General features: G+C 42.3%; 1 protein-coding gene across 3 annotated transcripts in view; it reads right to left on the bottom strand.

The window, feature by feature from the left end:
- The window catches only part of ATG4A (autophagy related 4A cysteine peptidase), a 75,859-nt gene that overhangs the window by 8,006 nt on the left and 45,107 nt on the right, over positions 1–22,746 (bottom strand). For all 3 annotated transcript variants that reach the window (XM_050777169.1, XM_050777170.1, XM_050777171.1), the window contains exons 2-9: positions 20,162–20,272; positions 17,058–17,129; positions 14,867–14,965; positions 12,061–12,162; positions 11,809–11,881; positions 8,772–8,851; positions 7,988–8,175; positions 7,788–7,866 (exon numbers count right to left, since the gene is read on the bottom strand). In XM_050777169.1, the coding sequence (XP_050633126.1) occupies positions 7,788–7,866; positions 7,988–8,175; positions 8,772–8,851; positions 11,809–11,881; positions 12,061–12,162; positions 14,867–14,965; positions 17,058–17,129; positions 20,162–20,272 (804 nt within the window). The remainder of the gene's footprint in view (positions 1–7,787; positions 7,867–7,987; positions 8,176–8,771; positions 8,852–11,808; positions 11,882–12,060; positions 12,163–14,866; positions 14,966–17,057; positions 17,130–20,161; positions 20,273–22,746) is intronic.

Below are 22,746 nucleotides of genomic sequence, written 5' to 3'. Positions count from 1 at the left end.
AGGCATGGGCACGGATATTAAGGGTCTGGGATAATGGTGGAAGGAACACAGAGTTGGATCAGGCTATTTATTGATTTGGGCCCACTATGTTAGAAACTGCATTTAATGTTGCAGCTCGGGGAGTTAAAAAAGGTTCTAAATAGCTTATCTGCTTGGTTAGCTGAAATATGGATTAAAAGATGGTCCACTGTAAGCGAGATGAAAATGCCTGATCTCCCTTAGTTTTATGTAGAGGAAGGGATCCAAAGGCTTAGGGAGATTGGGATGGTGGAGTGGATTAGTCACTTCAGACCTATTCACCCCAGCTGGGAGAGTCCAGAAGATATACCCTTGACCAATGCCTTGCAAAATAGATTTGTGAGGGCAGCACCTGCATCTTCGAAGAGTACTATAATTGCTCTTCTCTGTATGTCAGATCTAACAGTGGGAACTGCAGTCACTCAACTACAAAATTTAAATATAATGGGAATAATTGGATCCTGAGGTGGCAGGGGCCAAGTGGCAGCACTCAACCATCAAAGGCAAGGTGGGCGTAGCTACCGTAATTGACAGCAGAGTCAAAGCAATAGTCTGACTATTGCTTTCAGACTACTGCAATCAGAACAGTCTGACTCATGTAGAGCTCTGGCATTGGCTAATTAATCATGGTGTTCCTAGAAGTGAAATTGATAGGAAGCCTACTGCATTCCTACTTAATTTATATAAGCAGAAAACTTCTAGGTCAAATGCACAAAAGACTAATTTGAATTACAAAAACAGAGACTCACAGCCCATCCATCAATTTCCAGACTTGAGCCAGTTTACAGACCCAGAACCTCCTGAATGAAGGGGAGGCCAGGTCCCCTTGAGGAAGGACCTCACTATATTACTGACAATTTATGCAGTGAATTGTTCTCCCATCCTTCCCCAAGGAGACCTCCAGCCTTTTAGCAGGGTAACTGTGCAATGGGAAAAGAGAAATGATCAGATATTTCGGGGCCTACTGGACACTGGCTCTGAGCTGACACTGATTCCAGGGAACCCAAAACATCATTGTGGTCCTCCAGTTAAAGTAGGGGCTTATGGAGGTCAGGTAATCAATGGTGTTTTAGCTCAGGTGTGACTTACAATGGGCCCAGTGGGTCCCCAGACTCATCCCATGGTCATTTCCCCAGTGCCAGAATGCATAATTGGCATAGACATACTTAGCAGCTGGCAGAACCCCTACATTGGCTCCCTGACTGGTAGGGTGAGGGCTATTATGATGAGAAAGGTCAAATGGAAGCCATTAGAGCTTCCTCTACCTAGGAAAACAGTAAATCAAAAACAATATTGCATCCCTTGAGGGAGTGCAGAGATTAGTGCCACCATCAAGGATCTGAAAGACACAGAGGTGGTGATTCCCACCACATCCCAGTTCAACTCTGTCATTTGGCCTGTGCAGAAGACAGATGGATCTTGGAGAATGACAGTGGATTACTGTAAGCTTAACCAAGTGGTGACTCCAATTGCAGCTGCTGTACCAGATGTAGCTTCATTGCTCGAGCAAATTAACGCATCTCCTGGTACCTGGTATGCAGCCATTGACTTAGCAAATGCCTTTTTCTCCATTCCTGTCCATAAGGCCCACCAGAAGCAATTTGCCTTCAGCTGGCAAGGCCAGCAATATATCTTTACTGTCCTACCTCAGGGGCATATGAACTCTTTGTCTTTGTGTCATAATCTTATTTGGAGAGACCTTGATTGCTTTTCACTTCCACATTGGTCCATTACATTGATGACATTATGCTGATTGGATCCAGTGAGCAAGAAGTAGCAAACACACTGGACTTATTGGTAAGACATTTGCCAATAATTTATTTCCCAGAAGTTGGGATAAATAAATCTGACTAAAATTCAGGGACCTTCTACCTCAGTAAAGTTTCTAGGGGTCCAGTGGTGTGGGGCCTGTCAAGATATTCTTTCTAAGGTGAAGGAAAAATTGCTGCAATTGGCCCCTCCTGCAACCAAGAAAGAGACACAATGCCTGCTGGGCCTATTTGGATTTTGGAGGCAACACATTTCTCATTTGGGTGTGTTACTCTGGCCCATTGAAGGGAAATCTTTCCAGTGGGCATAACTTTGAGCAGTGCACCTGATTGTGCACTTTGCATGGAAGGAGAAACGGCCACATGTGTGATTATATACTAATTCATGGGCTATAGTCAATGGTTTGACTGGATGGTCAGGGACTTGGAGGAAGCATGATTGGGAAATTGATGCCAAATTTGGGGAAGAGATATGTGGATGGACCTCTCTGAGTGGTCAAAAACTGTGAAGATATTTGTATGCCATGTGAGTACTCACCAATGAATGACCTCAGCAGAGGAGAATTTTAATAATCAAGTAGCTAGGATGACCCATTCTGTGGACACCACTCAGCCTCTTTCCCCAGCTACCCGTGTCGTCACCCAATGGGCCCATGAACAAAGTGGCCATGGTGGCAGGGATGGAAGTTACACATGGGTTCAGCAACATGGACTTCCACTCACCAAGGTTGACCTGGCTACGGCCGCTGCTGAGTGCCCAATTTGCCAGCAGCAGAGACCGACATGGAGCCCTCAATATGGCACCATTCCTCGGGGTGATCAGCCAGCTATCTGGTGGCAGGTTGATTATATTGGGCTTCTTCCAGAATGGAAAGGGCAGAGATTTATTCTCACTGGAATAAACATTTAGTCTACATATGGATTTACCTATCCTGTACGCAATGCTTCTGCCAAGACTCCCATCCATGGACTCACAGAATGCCTTATCCACCATCATGGTATTCCACACAGCTCTGACCAAGGTACTCACTTTATGGCTAAGAAAGTGTGGCAGTGGGCTCATTCTCATGGAATTCACTGGTCTTACCATGTTCCCCATCAGCCTTATCCAACATCATGGTATTCCAAACAGACTCTGACCAAGGCACTCACTTTATGCCTAAGAAAGTGTGGCAGTGGGCTCATTCTCATGGAATTCACTGGTCTTACCATGCTTCCCATCAGCCTGAAGCAGCTGGATTGATAGAATGGTGGAATTTCATTTTGAAGTTACAATTACAATGCCAACTAGGTGACAATACTTTGTAGGGCTGGGGCAAAGTTTTCCAGAAGGCTGTGTAAGCTCTGAATTGGCATTCAATATATGGTACTCTTTCTCTCATAGCCGGGATTCACAGGTCCAGGAATCAAGGGGTGGAAGTGGAAGTGGCACCACTCACCATCGGCCCTAGTGATCCATTAGCAAAATTTTTTCTTCCTGTTCCCCTGACATTAAGTTCTGCTGGCCTAGAGGTCTTAGTCCCAGAGGAAGAAATGCTGCCACCAGGAGACACAACGATTCCATTAAATCAGAAGTTAAGATTGCCACGTGGATACTTTGGGCTCCTCTTACCTTTACATCAACAGGCTAATAAGGGAGTTACAGTGTTGGCTGGGGTGACTGACTCGGACTATCAAGATGAAATCAGTCTACTGCCCCACAATGGAGGTAAGAAAAAGTATGCATGGAATACAGGAGATCCATTTGGGTGTCTCTTAGTATTACCATGCCCTGTGATTAAGGTCAATGGGAAACTACAACAGCCCAATCCAGGCAGGACTACAAATGGCCCAGACCCTTCAGGAATGAAGGTTTGGGTCACTCCACCAGGAAAAAAAACCATGACCTGCTGAAGTGTTTATTGAAGGCAAAGGGAATACAGAATGGGTAGTAAAAGAAGGTAGTCATCAATACTAGCTACAACCACGTGACCAGCTACAGAAACGAGGACTGCAATTGTCATGAATATTTCCTCCTTCTTTTGTTAAAAACATGTTTGCGCATATATACACTTGTACTCAGAAGATATTCTCATTTTATATCCTTTCTCCTTTATCATGTGACATAAGATTTATTGACTTCACATCAGCATTTAAGTATTGTTAAGTTTACGTAATAGTATTTGGGTTGGGGATTGGTGCGTGTCCAGTTGTACGAAGGATAGTTGTATTATGTTAGACAAATTATGACCTTATTATTGTCTTTATTTGAAGATGATGTATGATCTCAGGAGATGTATATGTGTACCAGTTGACAAGGGGTGGACTTGTGATGGTTAATACTGAGTGTCCACTTGATTGGATTGAAGGAGACAAAGTACTGATCCTGGGTGTGTCTGTGAGGGTGTTGCCAAAGCAGATTAACATTTGAGTCAGTGGGCTGGGGAAGGCAGACCCACTCTTAATCAGGTGGGCACAATCTAACCAGCTGCCAGGGCGGCAGGCAGAAAAATGTGAAAAACAGAGATGGGCCTAGCCTCCCAGCCTACATCTTTCTCCACGCTGGATGTTTCCTGCCCTCAAACATCAGACTCCAAGTTCTTCAGTTTTGGAAGTCAGACTGGCTGTCCTTGCTCCTCAGCCTACAGACGGCCTATTGTGGGACTTTGTGATCATATGAGTTAATACTTAATAAACTCCCCTTTATATATATTTTTATATTTATATATATGTGTGTGTGTGTGTGTGTGTCTGTGTGTGTATGTTACATACACAGACACACACACATATATATACACATATATATGTATATATATTCCATTAGTTCTGGCCCTCTAGAGAACCCTGACTAATACGATCTGTCACCCAGGCTGGAGTACAGTGGCACTATCTTGGCTCACTGCAGCCTTGACCTCCTGGGCTCCAGCAATCTGCTTGGAAGTAATCCCCATCTCAGCCTCCCAAGTAGCTGAGTCTATAGGCGTACACCACCACATCCAGCTAATTTTTTGTATGTTTGGTATAGACGGCATTTCACCATGTTGCCCAAGCTGGTCTCGAACTCCTGAGCTCAGGCGATCCACCAGCCTTGGCCTCCCAAAGTGCTGGGATTACAAGTGTGGGCCACCGCACCCAGCCACAAGCTGCATCATTTCTGAGAGTGCTTACAAGAGATACAGTACACTTAGGTAATGGCCTCTAGCTCCATCCATGTTGCTGCAGAGGACATGATTTCATTACTTTTTATGGCTACATAGTATTCCATGGTGTATATAACACATTTTATTTATCTATTTTATATATTTATATATAAAATATATAATACTTTGTATATGCATATGTAATACATTATATGTATTTTATATAAACATTTTATTTATTTTATATATTTTTATACATTTATTTTATATATTTTTATATATACATTTATTTATATATACAATGTATTTTATATATACATTCATACATTTTACATATTTATAAAATGTATATGTAATACTTTGTATATGCATATGTAATACATTTTATATATTTTAATATATATTTTTAATATATAAAATGTATATGTATGTATATATATGTATAAATGTGTGTGTGTGTATATATATATATGTGTGTGTAGAAAGAGAGATAATACACTTTGCAGAGTCTCTGGAATGGGACAACTATTTAGAAAATGGCAACTTGCATCTCTTCCCTCGCTTCAGACATTCTGCCAATCTGGACCACTCAACCTCAAACAGTAAGGGTGTGAGTCAGAAAAGGGGAGTCGGAGGGACTTAAAGCCCTCAAGTGAAGTTTGCACAAAGGACTCATAAAAGTTAACAGGCAAATGGGCACTATGTGAACCTCTGTCTTGGGGTATTAAAGAACTGAGGATTGCCCACATCTTTTTAATGAGTAGTCAAACTTCACAAAAGCTACTCTGACCCAGTGGCCTCAAGAAACAGGACGGCTACACCACCTTGGAGAAATTCTCTGGAGGTAACTTGGGATAGGGAGGCCAGGGCACCCAGGACTCACATACACTATTCACTGAGATTCCTCCAAAGTTATTTTCTAATCTGTTTCAAAGTTGTCCTTAAACACTGTTGTGGACTGAATGTTTATGTCTCCCTAAAATTCATATGTTGAAATCCTAACCCCCAATATGATGGTACTAGGAAGTGGGGCCTTTGGGAGGTGATTTATTCATGAGGGTGGAGCCCCTATGAATGGATTAGTGCCTTCATAAAAGAGACTCCAGAAAGCTCCTTTGCCTCTTCTGCCATGTGAGGACACAGCAAGATAACAGCCATCTATTAACCAGGAAGTGGGCTCTCACCAGACACCGAATCTGCCAGTGCCTGGATCTTGGACCTCTAGAACAGTGAGACATTTGAGGTCCTTGGTAAGGTAACAGTGCCTCTAGAACAGTGAGACATAAATTTCTGTTGTTTATAAAGCCACCTCGTCTATACTATTCTGTTATAGCCGCCTGAAGGGACTAAGTCAAGCATGAACAACTGGAAATCTATTTTTTGCAACATTTTCTTTGAACCCAAGTGCTTAGGAACAGAGGGCATCTGATTTTGCAGAACTCCAAATACTAGGTTTTATACTTAGAAAAATAAAAGCCTTTACAGGCTCTACATTTTCCATTTAGCTGTAATTCTTAGGCTCAACCAATAGATAGCAGCATTAGAGAAAACAGAGGCAGCTGTGCAATCCCTGCGCCCCGCCCCCTGCCCCCCGCCCCCCGCCCCCCGCCAACCTAAAGAGAGGAAGAAGGGGTTGGCAAAGGAAAGAGGTGTTGGGGTCAAGCAAGGTGCAGCCACCTTTCACTGACTGTCCTATATGCCTGGCTGAACGCTTTACTGTAAGGTGACAATAGGGTGAGTCAGGCATTAACCCTATTTTACATAAGAGGAAACTGAGACTGAATACTGGTATCTTTTTCCTGAAGTCACACAGTAGCAAATGGGGGATTGGCATGCAAAGCCAGGTGTGTCTGTTCCCATCCCACCTCACCTCCCTGAATGTCCAAGAGGAGATGTGTTGGGGAGGATGACTAAGGCCATCTCTGCCCTGTCCTTTGCACATGTCCTCATGCCATTCCCTTGTAACTCCTGTAGCTCTCCTTTCTTTGTCAACCAATCTGAGCTCATAACTTTCTTGAGGCCAAGTCTCAGACCATCCCACCCCTGCAACAGGTGTCCTGTACCAAATTTTCCTGGCCACATCACTCTCTAACACATGCTCTTCAACACTAACCAGGTATTTAGGCCCTGGTATGCAAAGTATGGTCTGTGGACCAGCAGCATTGGCACCACCTAGTTAGAAATGCAGACTCTCAGGCCCCACCCAAGACCTACTGAACCTGCACTCCAATAGGCTCTCAAGGTGATTCACGTGCATGCTAAAGCTTCAGAAGCACTAGGCTAGCTTACCTTGTGTACCAAGGACCTCAAATGTCTCTGGTCATAGCTAGTGAGTCAAGAGACTGGGTTTCCAGAGGTGCCTTCCTATGCAGGCAATGTTGGGCTGCTTGCTCGGGTCCACATTAAGAGGTTAGTGGTTTTAAGGCTTAGTCCCCATTCTCAGGAAAAGGATACTTCTGTCTTTGCCTCCTCTAATTCCCACCCTGTCACAGCTCTGAACAATGAGCCAGCAGGCCCTAATAAGAGAGATATTGGCAAAGTCAAGGGATTGAAATTCCACCACCCTGGGCCCCACAGGCAGGAGAGAGATGTGCTGGAGCAATGCTGTGACCTTGGGGCTATCCAGTGGGAAAGCAATGGAACCATCTTATCAAGAAGCAAGGAAGTAAAGGCATTGAAATTGGACCTGCTTTCTGTCAGGCACACAGAAACATAACTCTCCATTAGTTAGGCTGGAGCCAGAAGGAGTTGACCAGAGGCCGTGGCATCCCTGGGCTAGATGGGAACCCACTAACTGGAACTGCCTGGTCTCCCATGCAAACCTTGTCCCCACGCCCTCCCACAGCCCATGATGACTTACTTGTGATTCCTCCTTTCTTACCTAAGAATCCTATGAAATAATACGCGTTATTTGGTTTTCCTCCTAATGCCCCTAAAGACTGTGGCATCTTAAAACACTCCTGGAGAGAAAGAGAATGCAAGATTCTCAACTCACTTGTGGACTGCTGCTCACGGATCTCTGTGCTGAGATGGCGGTGTGATGGGCAGGCAGCAATGGGCTCGGGGAAAGAAGTGACTTACTTTGAATGCATCAACATAGACAGGATTGATTTGGTTTATGCCCAGGCGAAGGGGCACAATGAGCAGCAGGGGCTTCCAGGCTGGGCAGTGGGCAGAGGTGCCCTTACTCTGGTTTGAAGCAGTCAAATAATCGAGAGGCCTGTCACCAGCTGTGTCAGCACTCAAGGGAAGGACACGGCACATTTTTTCTAGAAATGGAAGAACAGAAAATTGGATAAGTAAGGAGTCTTCAGCCCTAGAAGATACTCCAATATCAAAACTAAGGGGAACCTCACATGCCCCCCACCCTGCCTAGAAGGCCCTCTCCTCTGCCACCAGGGTTCAGCTGACTCCCCACCCGCACGAAGCCCAGGCCATTCCTCTAGCGCTCATGCTTTTCATTCCGGCCGCAGGGTACTTGTTTAGCTCCCAATAGGGATTCTGGGCTCATTGTAAGAATCTCATTTCTCAAGTCCGCCAGGGCTTTTGAGACAGGGACTGTATCTTTAGGTTGCTCTGACTCCTCAGTGCAGGAATCACAGACCTGGACAAGGGTGAGCCTCCATGAAAGATCTGTTGGTGGTTGAATAAATTATATGCACTTTGTGTTTTCTGCAGGGAAGGAGTGTGGTACTGTTCTCCCTCTCAGAAAACTGAAAAGAAAGAATCAGAGCCCTGTGCTCCCCTAAGCTCCCCTGCCCTGGTGGGGAAGACCAGAGAGACTCTCTTGAGTCCCAGAATTCTGAATGGTGAGGAAGGAACTCATCACCCATCAGCTGGGAAGTTAAACAGACTGGTAACTCACTGATATCTTCAATGACCACTGTGTTATCCATTGAAACATAAACAGCCAAGGAATTCCATTCATCAAATAAAGCAAGTTTTCTGCAAAGCAATGTATAAGGAAGTCACAATTTGAGAAGATGGAAATATCAGCAGAAAACAGTACAATTTATGCCCAGTGTTCCTAAAGTCACCAACACTGAGCCACAGAAAAGCTGGTGTTCAGGTTAGCTCGGCTTCTTTGCCAGAGCTCTGGGACGCTCCACATCTAGAGACCTTGAGAATGTCCCTGAGTCACTGTATCTGAACCTCAAAAAGAAGTTTCTGCTTTACAAGCTGGAGAAGTCTACTTCACAAAATGATGGGACACCTACTGGGGTAAAAAGAAAAGTTACCCGTGCATCTGCTCTCAAAGTCCCAAGAGACTTTGTTTTCTTAAATAAAAGACATTCTGACTTACTGAATTTTCATTTTTCAAAAGGGAAACTGTAAAAAAAAATTTTTTTTAAAGGAAGCTGTCCATAAAAAATAGACATTTGTTTGGGATCACAGATAATATGGAGAATATGTTCCAGGTAAACCCAAAGAGAGAGAGAGAGACAGTGGGTAGAGGGGACAGAGAGAGAGAGAGACAGTGGGTAGAGGGGACAGAGAGAGAGAGACAGTGGGTAGAGGGGACAGAGAGAGAGAGACAGTGGGTAGAGGGGACAGAGAGAGAGAGACAGTGGGTAGAGGGGACAGAGAGAGAGTGAGACAGTGGGTAGAGGGGACAGAGAGAGAGAGAGACAGTGGGTAGAGGGGACAGAGAGAGAGAGACAGTGGGTAGAGGGGACAGAGAGAGAGAGACAGTGGGTAGAGGGGACAGAGAGAGAGAGACAGTGGGTAGAGGGGACAGAGAGAGAGAGATCACTTCTACCACTCCCCAGCTGCCCTGAGAATACCTCTCAAGTGACATAGGCCGCAGATTGACTTGGGTGCCGAGCTTTACTGGCCAGCAGCTGAAGAGAGCCACCATGCTGAACTGCAGGACTTTATGGTATATTAGAAAGAAAACCCCTTTAAAAGAGAGATGATCTGAGGTCTCTGTAAAGTACCCCACCTATTTCTCCCTTTCCTTCTTCTTCCCTTGCCAGTTAAATGAGGCCATGTTTAACCTGGCTATTTCTGGGATGTGTGGGTAAAGACCAGTCTCATTGGACCAAAGAAAACACAGTCTCTCTACCAGGTAGCTCCCAGGAAGTTAACTACCATCACCCTTGTATTTCATTCATTTTAATGTATTATCTTTCTCCAGAAGAATAACAATAATATAATAATAATATGCTGTTGTTAATGCTAATGATCATGATGAATTGGAACCCATTTACATTCTTTAAAAAATCTACACCAAGCATGGTGGTTCACGCCTGTAATCCCAGCACTTTGGGAGGTCGAGACGGGTGGATCACGAGGTCAGAAGTTCAAGATCAGCCTGGTCAACATGGTGAAACCCCATCTCTACTAAAAATACAAAAATTCGCTGGGCATGGTAGCAGGCACCTATAATCCCAGCTACTCGGGAGGCTGAGGCAGGAGAATGCTTGACCCTGGGAGGTGGAGGTTGCAGTGAGCCGAGATTGTGCCACTGCACTCCAGCCTGGGCGACAGAGTGAGACTCTGTCTGAAAAAATAAAATAAAATAAAATCTAGGTTTCCACTTTGTTGTTGGTAACCTTAAAATTTAGAAGAAAGAAGCAAATTCTGAAGGATGTTGTTTTAACACCAACCATTTCAAGCTGGGTTTTGGGCTCTGCACAGCCATTCTAATCTCTTATACTTTCCACACCACGTTCATACAGTGATTCCTGAAACACTGCCAGATTTTCACTCAGCAGAGTCAGCGATGCCCAAAAGGCACTCTGACTATGGCAAGAAAGCAGCCTCAGAGAGGTTACATTGTTAGGAAGGAGTAAAGTCAATACAGATTTTCCTTGGGTCCCCAAAAAATCCAGGCCACTCCCCTCACAGACACATTCCCAAAGCATTCTAGTTCACTGAAGACTGGTTAGTAATAGAAACAGGGTCCCATCTGTACTTTGCATGGAATAGGTCCCCCTATAGTGCCCAGGAGCTTAATGTTCTACACCAAAGGAGGCCAGAAGGTTTCAATCTTCTGATCCCTAAATCTGGCCCCAGATTCTGGCTGCCATTTTCATTTATTCATCGAGCATTTATTGCGTACTTACACGTGCCAGGCAGTTCTATGTGCTAGTGTTACAGAGTGAACAAGATAAATACAATCTCTGCCCTCATGGAGTTTCCATCAGTGATAGGTTGTTAGGAAGGAGAGTGACAACAGGTAAAGTGGTCTGCAGGTGTAAAAGTACTAACATCACTCACCCCATTTGCTTTCAAAAAGTTGGTCCTGACCTCTCCACCTTGCCTCTTGCTGTGGAAGGTGAATTCTGGTATTTAACAAGACAACTGGAATACCATGGTGGGATACCTTGAGTCTGCTATGAGATGACAAACTGATTCCAAGACTTCCCTGGGGTTTGTCTCCCCCAATAGCTGGTGAGTTCCTTGAGGCAAGGACTATGTCAAGTTTATTTCTGCACACCCAGAACTTAGCACAGTAAAGGTACAAAGAAAAAGCTGAATGAACAGGGTTTTTAAATATTATGTAGTGCATGTAGGAGCCCTGTGAGGGTCCATTTCTTGCTTAGGCTGGCTTAGCCTCTACCACTTAGTATGAAACTTTTGGCTTCAAAGGGACCCTCAGGCCAATGGCTCCCAGGCACATGAGCATCAATCTGCAGCATGAGACACTGAATGAGTCCTAGGATACAGCCACATATACTGCTACCAGTGAATATAACTCTGATATACCAAGACAGATATCCATGCTTACACATTTAAAAGAGCCATCTGAGCAAAATGGCACAGATATTTGATGGTTTAGTGGGAAGAATAGCTTAGAGGGATTGCAAGAATACCTAGGTTGATGGGAGGTTTAGTTGTCTAGGGAGGGAAGCATAGGAGACAGCAGAATAAGGCAGGCGCCAGACTCTTTTACTTACTTTAACACCTGTGCAACTGTATTTGGTCCAAACCATTCTCCAATTGATTTCCCTTCTCCTACACCCATTTGTGCTGTTTTTATGTGGAAAAAATTAACATGTTAGCAAACGATCTTCCAGTAAGCCACAAACTCCTAATTTTTTGCATAAATAATTAAGCAGATGGACAACTTAATGGAGCCACATATAAGGCAAGGGAAGAGAAGGAACAGGAATAGGCACTGCCTTTAAACTATTGATTTATGACCTTACCCATTTGATGGATAGAGTAGCAACAATCTTTTCTATCTAAGAAGCACTGTAGGATGCGTTGGTATTCTTTGGGTTGTTCTTTTTGTTTCTCCCAGCTCCAGTCTTTTTAAGAAAAAAAAAAATGTGTTAGAAACATTTTTATAACTGTTTATTACCTCTCTGCACTTTTATTGTAACTACAAAGTTAGAAGGAAAACAAAGGCACCACATCTAGAAGGCAGGAATGATCAAGTTAGAACCTTCCTAAGTATCTTTCATTTTGATAACAAAGACATCTGGAAAGTGATTGCTTTCAAAGACTCAGTGGGTATACAGTAAAAGCAAAACAAGAAGTTGACCAAGGAATTGACTTAGCCCAAGAGCTGGATCAATATTATATAAAAACAACGTCACAAAGGCCTTTCTGGCCAGTTACTCAGTGAACAGGAGGTCACCACAAAGCCCGGCAGTACATTGATATATAAGCCAGATGCCATAGCGTCTCATCTCCACATAGACAGCAATGGCTTTTGCTCTTATATTTTGGCAGCATTGACAAAAGGATCTCACGGGTAAGAAGTGCTATTTTGATACACAACAGTTCACAGGGGAATATACACAGCTCACAACTAAGGAAGCTTAAAAAAATTGCATGCTGTCGTTTTTACACCACCTTTTAAAAAGTCCATGCTGAGCTTTGGGAAAACAAATAACTGTGCTATCAGGTGTTCAAGGTTTCCCTAAGACCAAAGCCAAAATAACTACATCTGTATGGATACCGTCTGTGCCTTCAGCACAGCCCCCTAAATCCTACAGAGGCCATTTGTAACTTACTGAGGACAACTGCAAAAACTCTCTGTAATCACTGCAATCCTCTCAGCTCTAGAAACACTGGCTAATGGGACAGATTTTTGAGGCTTAGTTTGCTTCCAAGACAAATTTCTCTCCTGAGGTTTTAGAGAGAGTTTGAAATAAAGACTGAACTACACTTGAAGCCAAAGGCCATTATCTCAAGACTCTTCAGTTATTTTTTGCTTCTAGTGTTGCTAAAACCAGAGTTTTTAACTTTGGATCCAGCACAGCCCTCAGAATTTGGAACCACATCCAACTTCTTTTCATTAGCTACCAAATTGTCCAAGTCTGAGGAAATCCTAATTAGCTGGCTGCTAAATGCCACTAAATATTTGCTGACGACAATGGTAAGTGAATACTCTACCTTAATTTTAAAATAGCTGAATAGGAAACAATCCAAAAGACATCTTTACAAAATTACTCTTTTAACTCATTTTAGCTATAAGATCTATTTCCAACTTCTTCCTGCTACTTGCTTTTGTATTAAAACAATTGAGACTGCTGACTGTGGAGGTTTTTTTTTTTTCCAGTTTGCTCCCTACTTCCAGAACTCGCTTCCAAAATAATCATTTTGAAGTGTGTTATAAATGAAAAAAAAAATTAAATAGTGAGAATGGATCTATACCAAGAAGCATGTATAAACAAGGGAAATCACTGGACAAGGAGTTGGAATATCTTTATTTTATCCCCAAATCTTCGATTTCTTGCTGTTTTACCCTGGGTAAATCACATCACTTCCCTGAGCCTTGGTTTCCTCATCTGTAAAATGGAAATTATTATACTACCCAGGGCAAGCAGGATATCCCAAACCCTGAAGAGAAGGCAATAAGCCCTGAAACCTCCGTGGGCCCTTCTCCAATCCTCTCTGAAAGCTGTAGCAAAATCTGTGAGTTTGCACAGTGGGAAAAGGAAAATGATGTTTCTATACTTCTGAACCTCAATTAGCAACAGCCAATGAGTTCAGCAGCCCAATTTCATCCAAAGTGTCCTTTCACTGTCTCATCCCCAAGTCTAACTGGACCTTCACCTAAGTGCCTGAACTGGCATGCAGCCAACCCCATCCTTCAGATGCCCATAGGGAAGCATGTACATGTTTCAAGAAAGCAAGACTCAAGAGTTCCAACAACCAGCCGGGCGCAGTGGCTCATGCCTATAATCCTAGCACTTTGGGAGGCCGAGGTGGGTGGATCATCTGAGGTCAGGAGTTCGAGATCAGCCTGGCCAACATGGCAAAACCCCATCTCTACTAAAAATACAAAAATCAGCCAGGCGTCCAGGTGTGGTGGTAGGCACCTATAATCCCAGCTACTCAGGCGGCTGAGGCGGAGAATCGCTTGAACCCGGGGGTCACAGGTTGCAGTGAGCCAAGATCACACCACTACACTCCAGCCTGGGAGACAAAGCGAAACTCTGACTCAAAAAAAAAAAAAAAAAGTTCCAACAACCATTATCAGAAGGCTCTTAATTGAATGTCCTCCCAAGGAAGCAAATTTAAAGATTCCTTCATCATCAGCTGGACATCCTTAGTGAACCAAAACCAAAATAGTACCAGCTCCCTCTATATACTTCCTTTAGGTCACTTACATCCTTCACCAGGCAGATATCTTAAATGAGGTCAAGAAACAGACTTACCACCACACCCTTTTTCCTGCTGCCTTTGTTATCTTGCATTTCTAAGGACTTACTCAAACAATAGCAAAGATGGAAAGGATAAATGACACACCTCCCTCAATGTTCAGTTCTGTCCCAGCAAAATAACTCCCTGGCTTGGTGACTCACAGGAAACACTAGCTGTTTCCTTCTTATGAGGGGCTTTGTTGACTTGTCAGCCCCACCACTTGAGCTTGCAGAGAGCACTTTAAGACCTACAAGTTTATTACTGAATGTTCCCAAGGCTCAGCATCAAGCTAAATCAATAGCAGCAAGTGACACTGCAGAGGTCTCTGAGAAAGTTTATAAAACAAATTTAACTCACCCCTTCCCAAGTGTCTACAGATAAGGGCTTGAGCCAGCATCATCTGTCCACAGCGTAGCATACATCCCCAACCAGCATCTGATGAAGGGCCCGTTCCCCCTGTTGGCAAAATGGAAGGGAATGAATATGGGTTCCTCAAATTGCCCTTTCCTGAAACATCAGCATATTTAGACTCACACAAGACAGGCAAATAAATATACTCTGAAAAGCGAGGTAACAGATATACCCACAGATCAAACAAGATTTGGGTATACAGTTGGAACTTGCAAACATAGTACTGAGTCAACCAAAACAAGTTCTACGGCCAAACATAAAACAAGCAAATGAACTAAATGTGTCCCTTATGTTTTCTGCTTGAAGACTTCTAGGTATACATGCAATTTTGGTAGGTGACTGCCATGTATGAATACCAACCCTTAGTCCATTCCATGTCATCATCTGCCAGACCCAAACCTTGCCTTGCATAGCTCACTTGCATGGCCCTGAAATTCTCAGGGAAGCCAGTCTTACTTAGGTAAAGAACAAATACTACCAAAGGCAATCATCAAAATGGTCAAAGAGATTTGGAAGGCTCATGACTATTCTGAATATATATTATGAAGATCTGAACAGCAAGAAGGACATTGTAAAATAGGGGAAAGATCCCTAGATGAGGCATCAGAAGACCAGTCTCTAGTTATCTAATCTAAATCTCATCTATAGGCTGAGCATAATAGTACATACTCTGCCTACTATCAGTGGGTATTGTAAGAACTGAGAGAATATCTGTGAAAGTGTTCTAGAACCCACAGAGGATGACACAAATACTTGATGTTTTGAGTATGATCATAATTTAAACCCATATTAATGAATTAGAAATGTATCTTTAAAAGGTATAAAATTAGTTAATAAATGAAATAAGACAACAGGTTCTATTTTAAGAACACCTTATGCAAAGAAAATCACACATATGAGGCCAGGGTGAGCTCAATATTCTTTTCCAAGGGGCCAATGAAATCAGATAACTTGAATGGCAGACAGGGTATGTTGTTTTCATTGTTTTCTTTTCCCAGTGTGGAAATGGAAAAATATGCTATAAGCATGATCTCAGAAGACTAACTTCAAAGGGGGTCATCAATCTTGTAAGACAAGTGGGTCAAGGTGGTCACCCCTTTCTTTTAGTTGTGGGGACTGAAGGAAAGTTACAACAACAAGATGGGAAGGAGGGAGTCAATTTATGACCTGGAAGGGGTGCCTTTTGATTGTTGCTAATGCGGGGATTGTTGGCCAGATTAGTAGGGAAAAGATGCAATGAGGCCCACATAAAGAAGAGATCATCTATTGCCAAAATATTGGCAGAGTAAAATTAGAAATATTTTCCAGCCTTGCAAAGAGCTCCACAGCCAGAGAAAGTTAACAGTTCAGAACCACTGGTTACTAAACATTGTTCTTTTGTTTGTTACTGACTGGTGTATTTCTGGGGAGAGAAAAAAAAAAAAAAAAGGAAAAGTCTGTGTGACCTTCATTTTTGGCACTGAACAGAAAGATTGATTTCATTCTAGTGTCCTCTTAGAAGAGTAAATTTCACTATTTGTAGGCCCTTTTCCTACAGGGCCATGATACTAGGAAGTAGCCACCCTACTTACAAATGTGTTGTATATCCTTTATGAAAACAGCACATTCACTTCACCTATTGAATTGTCCTTTTTTCTAGTTGACAGCTGGTAACAGCCTAGAATTAGTTCCAAGGAAACTACTGTAATTTGTCTCTCAATGGCAAGGTGCTTTCATGTCATATGGGGGAAAAAACCCAAATAAATTATTTTCTTTCTTTCAAGACACAATTTTCATTAATAATCAAGTAGTTCCACAATGCAGTGGATTGTAATTTAATATATATTATACAAATTAAAGGCTTACGTGATTTTTCCCCTTAATCTCAAAAGTATAACAAGTAATATCATCTGGTGCCTGAACACTTGGAGGTGGGGTCAAAAGTATACAGTCATAACCCCTCAATGCCATAGAGCCATATGTGAAAGGATACTTTAGCAATGAAACTTTTGGATGAAGTGTAAGATTTACCTAGTCCCCTAAATCAAATTCTTTGCTATAGTGAGCAATTAATTCTGAGGTTTCTATGAAGTCACTGATAACCTCAGGCAAGCTATCCACAAGGAACAAAGCAGAGTAAAACAAATGATATACCTACCAATTGGTGAAAATTTCCTTCTGTATGTAAACCATAGACGAGCACTTATATCAGACAACAGCTTAGATTTTTCTGTAATTAAATGTAAAATTAAAATTAAATCACCATATCTAAAAATACCCACCTTTACTTCTGAGCCAGCTGCCAACTTAATTTCAAATAACCAGTCAATTCCATTATTATGGGGCTAGGTAAATTCACAGGAAACCCATTCTCATTTTAGCCAAATAATTTCAGTATTTCTCCCAACCTATGGTTTGACCAGAGCTACTTGACTGGTGTAATGACATTGGGTAGCTCCTGTCATCTTTTCACTGAATTCCACAGTCCTGACAGTTACAAACACTGGGATCATTGCCAAAAGACAAGGAATAAGAAAATTAAGGATCTTAGAGAACCCACTAACAAGACTATCAGCCCCAGCCTGAATGATGGTTGGCTGGATCTTGTATCAGCACCCATCATCCCTTATCTAAAACTAGAGGTTTGGCTGGGCCCAGCAACTCACACCTCTAATCCCAGTGCTTTGGGAGGCTGAGACAGGGAGATTGCTTGAGGCCAGGAATTCAAGACCAGCCTGGACAACATAGTGAGACCCCATCTCTACAAAAAAAATGAGGTATGAGGATCACTTGAATCCAGGAGTTCGAGGCTGCAGTGAGCTATGATCACCACTGTACTCTACCTGAGTAACAGAGAGACCTTGTCTTAAGCAAAACAAAATAAAACAAAACAAAAACTATTGGTTGGCTTGTTTGTGTGTGTGCATGTGTGTCTGTGCATGCACACATGCATCTTTAAATAAAAAGGAAATGCCCTACTAAGCAAATTAGGTGTGTAAGAAATGTATCTATAGCACCTAGTGCAACCGGCACTTATAATCTAAATGCATATATAATATCACAAATGTTTTTGTGTCTTTCTTCAAAGCATGCTTTCTCGTATTTTATGACATAAATTTACTTTGATGGGCCACAATATGGCTTCCACATTTTTATCTGTACTTAGATGTGACTATCTTTCTTAGTCACCTCTCTCCCTCTTCTCAACAACATGTCTGTATTATATTCTGTATAGAATTTATAGTCACTGCACTTAAAAAGAACAAAGGGAAATCTACTTTGGGCCAATAGTTTCTATTTTCTGTCTTCCTTTTCTTTGGAGCAAGTCAGAAAGTTGAGCTATCTATATTTTCCGTCCCTTCCATGCCCCAGTGCCTAGCACATTCAGGGAAGCAGATGTACAATGGTTAATAGTAAGACACCTGAAGTCATACTTTGATTGGGTTTGAACCCTGACTCTGCTACTTACCAGCCGTGTAAGCTGGTTAACTTAACCTCTCCGGGCTTCAGTTTCCTCATCCATAAATGGGGAGAATTATAGTACCTACTTCATTGAGTTGTGAGTATTCAAAAGATAATACACGTAAAGTACTTACATGGTGAATAGTACACAGTGAACCTATGATAAATTTTAGCTGTTATATACCCGTCCTCTTAAATGTCCACACCCTCACTCCTGCCTCTGACAGTCTTTATGCCTTCCTGTGTGGCTTTATGCTGGGGAAGTTGTATGGACATTAAAGGCACTTCCCAATTTAACATTTGAATATGAGTGGATTTGGCAACCTGGGGATTCCTGTTGTCATGGAATGCAGAATTAGAAGATTCCCTCCAATCCCCTCATTTTAAGTACCACTGAAGGAAGTTAAGATCCAGAAAGAGAAAGTGACTTACCTGAGTTAGAAGAGTCTAAATAAAAAAGGTCTCCTAATCACTAGCTCCAGGCTTTCCAGTGTTCACAATTCTCCAATCAAAATAATGAAGCCAGGCTCATGAGGAGCTGACAATGCCTAACTTCCTCTCCTGCCTTTTCATCAGCCTCTTCCTGTTCCTTCCTCCAAGCTACGTGAGGGCCTCTGAAGAGGATGTCTCCTCAGAAAGATACAAATCTCAGAGCTGCCTCTTTCCAAGCTCTGGCTTTATCTGGGTGCTGGGTTGTTAGCAGTTTCAGGTTAAAAGGTCTTTCTTTACCAATCTATAAGAATGTAATGGTAAGGAAGAAAAATTAAAGCCTCCTTTCCATCTAGCTGTAGTGGCTAAAAGTTCTATACAAAATCAGAATAAACTGAGACAGTGCTATGGTCAGCAAAAGATCTAAAACATAAGAAAAACTTACTAGGTCTGATATTGTTTCTGAGATCCATGGGTTATCTAGAAGTCCCTGAGTGTTTTTATCTAGCCAGAGAAGTATGTGAGAGTAATAAATATGTAGCCCAATCACAAAAGGCTAGAGACTGGTTAGTGATACCAGGAGTGGGTCCGTGTTTTTTGAAACCCAAGGCTTCTAGAATTTGGGGATTCTCCTTTAAGGAACAGAATAAAAATATATTACCTGTGCAAATTGTGCAAAAACCTATAACCATGTAAACTCACTACTAGGGCCTTTTGGGGCCTTGGAAGGGGCCTGTCCAAGCAAAAGTTCTGAGACTTAAGCTCCATTGACTACAAGGTAAATCCACCTCAGAGTAGCATTAACATTAAGCAAGAAAATGCTCTGCCAACTGTTAGGCAGGAATCTATATTCAACATGACGGCATTACCCGGTGTAGCAGGCCTTTTGTTAAAGACTCCCTTCACCCTTGTACATACCCGCAGACTTACATGCGTCAGAGTTCTGGCTGGGCAACCACACTCCCCCATGACCTGCAGCTCACCTGCATTCCACAAGTTCATAAACAGCAGTTTCGGTTGACAGTTTCCAAAGACCCCTTCCTCATGACCCTTACTCAACTCCTGCCGTAGTAGTTTCAATACCCCTCAGGCCCTGTTTGCACAACCAGCTTCCCTACCTCTCAGGCTATAAAAAGCCCCTACCCTCCTCCCTCAGCACGACTTCCTTGGCCCACACCTTTGGACCGAGGAACCTTGCCCACGAGTCCTAATAAAGGCTATTCTCACTGCCATTTGCCTTGAGTCTTCGTTCCCGGTTCAGCTCCAGCCTCAGTTTACCTTTACACCAACCCAAGAAGAAAAAGTACAAACCCTGAACCACAGGTGCCTACCTCATCTGGGTTCTTACAGACAAATGCTACCAAATCTTACCTGTTTTAAGGAGATGCTGCTTCCCTAAGATCCATACCAGCTCATCTGTATCTGGATATTCTTCTAGGTAGTCAGTGAAAATAGTAATCTGGTTTTCATACTTGGATAAAACTGAAAGAAAATGAAAGAAACTTAAGTAAAATTTAATAGAAGGGGCTTACCTCTGTGGCTGACTGATTATTACCTTTGCTCTGAAGGTGAAAGGTCAGCAGCTTGAATCTAATGAAAGCAATTCCTTTTCCTTGAGGAACAAAGACACTCACAAGACCTCTAAATCCTTTAGCTGAAGGATTTCCTCTTGACCATCTCTTTTGACCTTCCCTTTCTCAAAGTTCCATTTAACACCATCTCTAAAAAATCATTTGGCCACAGTTACTTCAAAACATTTTATACCATAGGGCCTTCTTTGTAAATAGCCCATTATCGAGCTTCCCCTACTCTGAGTGTATTGAGGTGATACAATACATGCACACCTAACTCCTGCCCATGTCACAGGGAATATCATGAGGTTTGTATTGCGAGGTTTCCAGTGGCCAGTGGCTTGGAAGGTGCTGTGACAAGCCTGAATGTTTGTACAACTGTGTATATGGTAATATTTTAGCTGGAAGATCAGATGTTTTCATAATATTTTTATTTGCCATTTTATTCACATATGGCTTCTGCAAAGAAGGATCTTGAAGTTAACGGTAAATATAATTTGTTCTTGGTATTCACAGATGACTATTAAGATATAATAAGAAATATATATTTAGTTTCTATCCCTGTTTTCTGGCACAGAGCTCCTAAAACCTTTGTTATGGTGAGTGATAGGGATACTATGTGCATCTTTTGTTCTGAAATTTGGCCTCTCTGCCTGGTTCCTGACATAGAGCTCCTAGTGAATTTCCTGGGTGATAAGAGCATCTTCTGTTCTAATGAAGTATCTCTTGGTGGGCTTCTGGATGGAGGCTGGTTACCAGAAAGACTAAGCCATGATTAGAAGCTTGGAACTTTCAGTCCCAACCCCCATCCTTTGGGAAGGGTGGAGACTGAGTCAAAAATTGACTTCATAAAAATCCCTGGACTGTGGGATTTGGTGAACTTCTGGGTTGCTGAATATGTGGAAGTGTCTGGGAGGTGGTATGCCTAAAGAGGGCATGGTTGCTCTGTGTCCCTTTCCATATGCCTTGCCCTATGCATCTCCTCCATCTGGCTGTCCATCTATACCCTTTGTGATATTCTTTATAATAAATGGGTAAACATAATAAAATGTTTCCCTGAGTTCAGTGAGTCATCCTAGATTATGGAACACGAGGAGGGGGTCATGGGAACCCCAATTCATAGCTGGTCAGTCAGAAGCACATATAGCTGGGACTTATGACTGGCATCTGAAGTGGGGCAGTCTTGTGGAACTGAGCTGTCAGCCTATGGAATCTTACTCTAACTCCAGACAGATAGTGTCAGAATTGAATTAAATTATAGGGTACACTATTGGTATCTTGTGGAGAATTGCATGGTATGTGGTATCACAAGAATTGAGTGGTGAGTGTCAGAGTAGAAAACAGTTTGATTTTCCTATCTCACACAACTATGGTTATCTCTGAAGATAAAGTATCCCCCAAAATATAACTAAACCTCACTAGTTCACAAGCCATACTTTTCAAACTTATGACCATGCAATATGGGAGGAGTTAAAATTCAAATTCACTTTTGTACCAAAAGAGATGGGGTTTCACTGTATTAGCCAGGGTGGTCTTGAACTGCTGGCCTCAAGCAATCCTCCCACCTCAGACTTTCAAAGTGTTGGAAATACAGGCGTGAGCCACCACACCTGGCCTCTCTCAGAATATTAGTTACAAAGAACTTTTGAGATAGTACCCCTTCATAAGTCAATCTTGAGTCTTTTAGCAGACCTTTTCCTCAAATTCACTTTTGTTCTGAAATTTGGCCTTTCTCCCTGGTTCCTGACATAGAGCTCCTAATGAATTTCCTGGGTGATAAGAGCATCTTCTGTTCTAATGAAGTATCTCTTGGTGGGCTTCTGGATGGAGGCTGGTTACCAGAAGGACTAAGCCATGATTAGAAGCTTGGAACTTTTAGTGCCAACCCCCATCTCCTTAAAAAAATAAATAATAATAATTTTTTAAGAGATATTATATTGTAAATAGTAAACATATTTCCAAGCCAGCCCACAAAACCTATTTTAATCTGTAACTAGAAAATTTAAATTGATAGTTTATTTCATAGTTTATGGTGCTATATCTATGAGAAAATATATTTCAAGTTCAAAGCTAAGATACTCAACACACACCTCTTAACTCATGGGGGCTCATCAGCCCCTATGAGGAGGGGAGCACAGAGAAAGTAGGGGACCATTTGTACAACTACAGGTAGCTGCAGAGATTCTCTAAAAGAAATCCCTTGAAAGGATAAATTGTTTTATTTTATTTTGTTTTTGTTTTCTAACCAAGGGCATGTTGTTTTCATAGAAATAAATGCTCCTAAATATAAATGAGTCTGTTCTGATAAAAAAAAAATGAGTCTATTTTGATCATATAAATATTTTGTTGGAAGTTGAAATTATAATTTGTACAAGCACTTTCAGA

This window comes from Macaca thibetana, chromosome X (genome assembly GCF_024542745.1).
Source record: "Macaca thibetana thibetana isolate TM-01 chromosome X, ASM2454274v1, whole genome shotgun sequence".
Taxonomy (NCBI): Eukaryota; Metazoa; Chordata; class Mammalia; order Primates; family Cercopithecidae; genus Macaca; species Macaca thibetana.
This window is presented reverse-complemented; position numbering and strand designations above follow the sequence as displayed.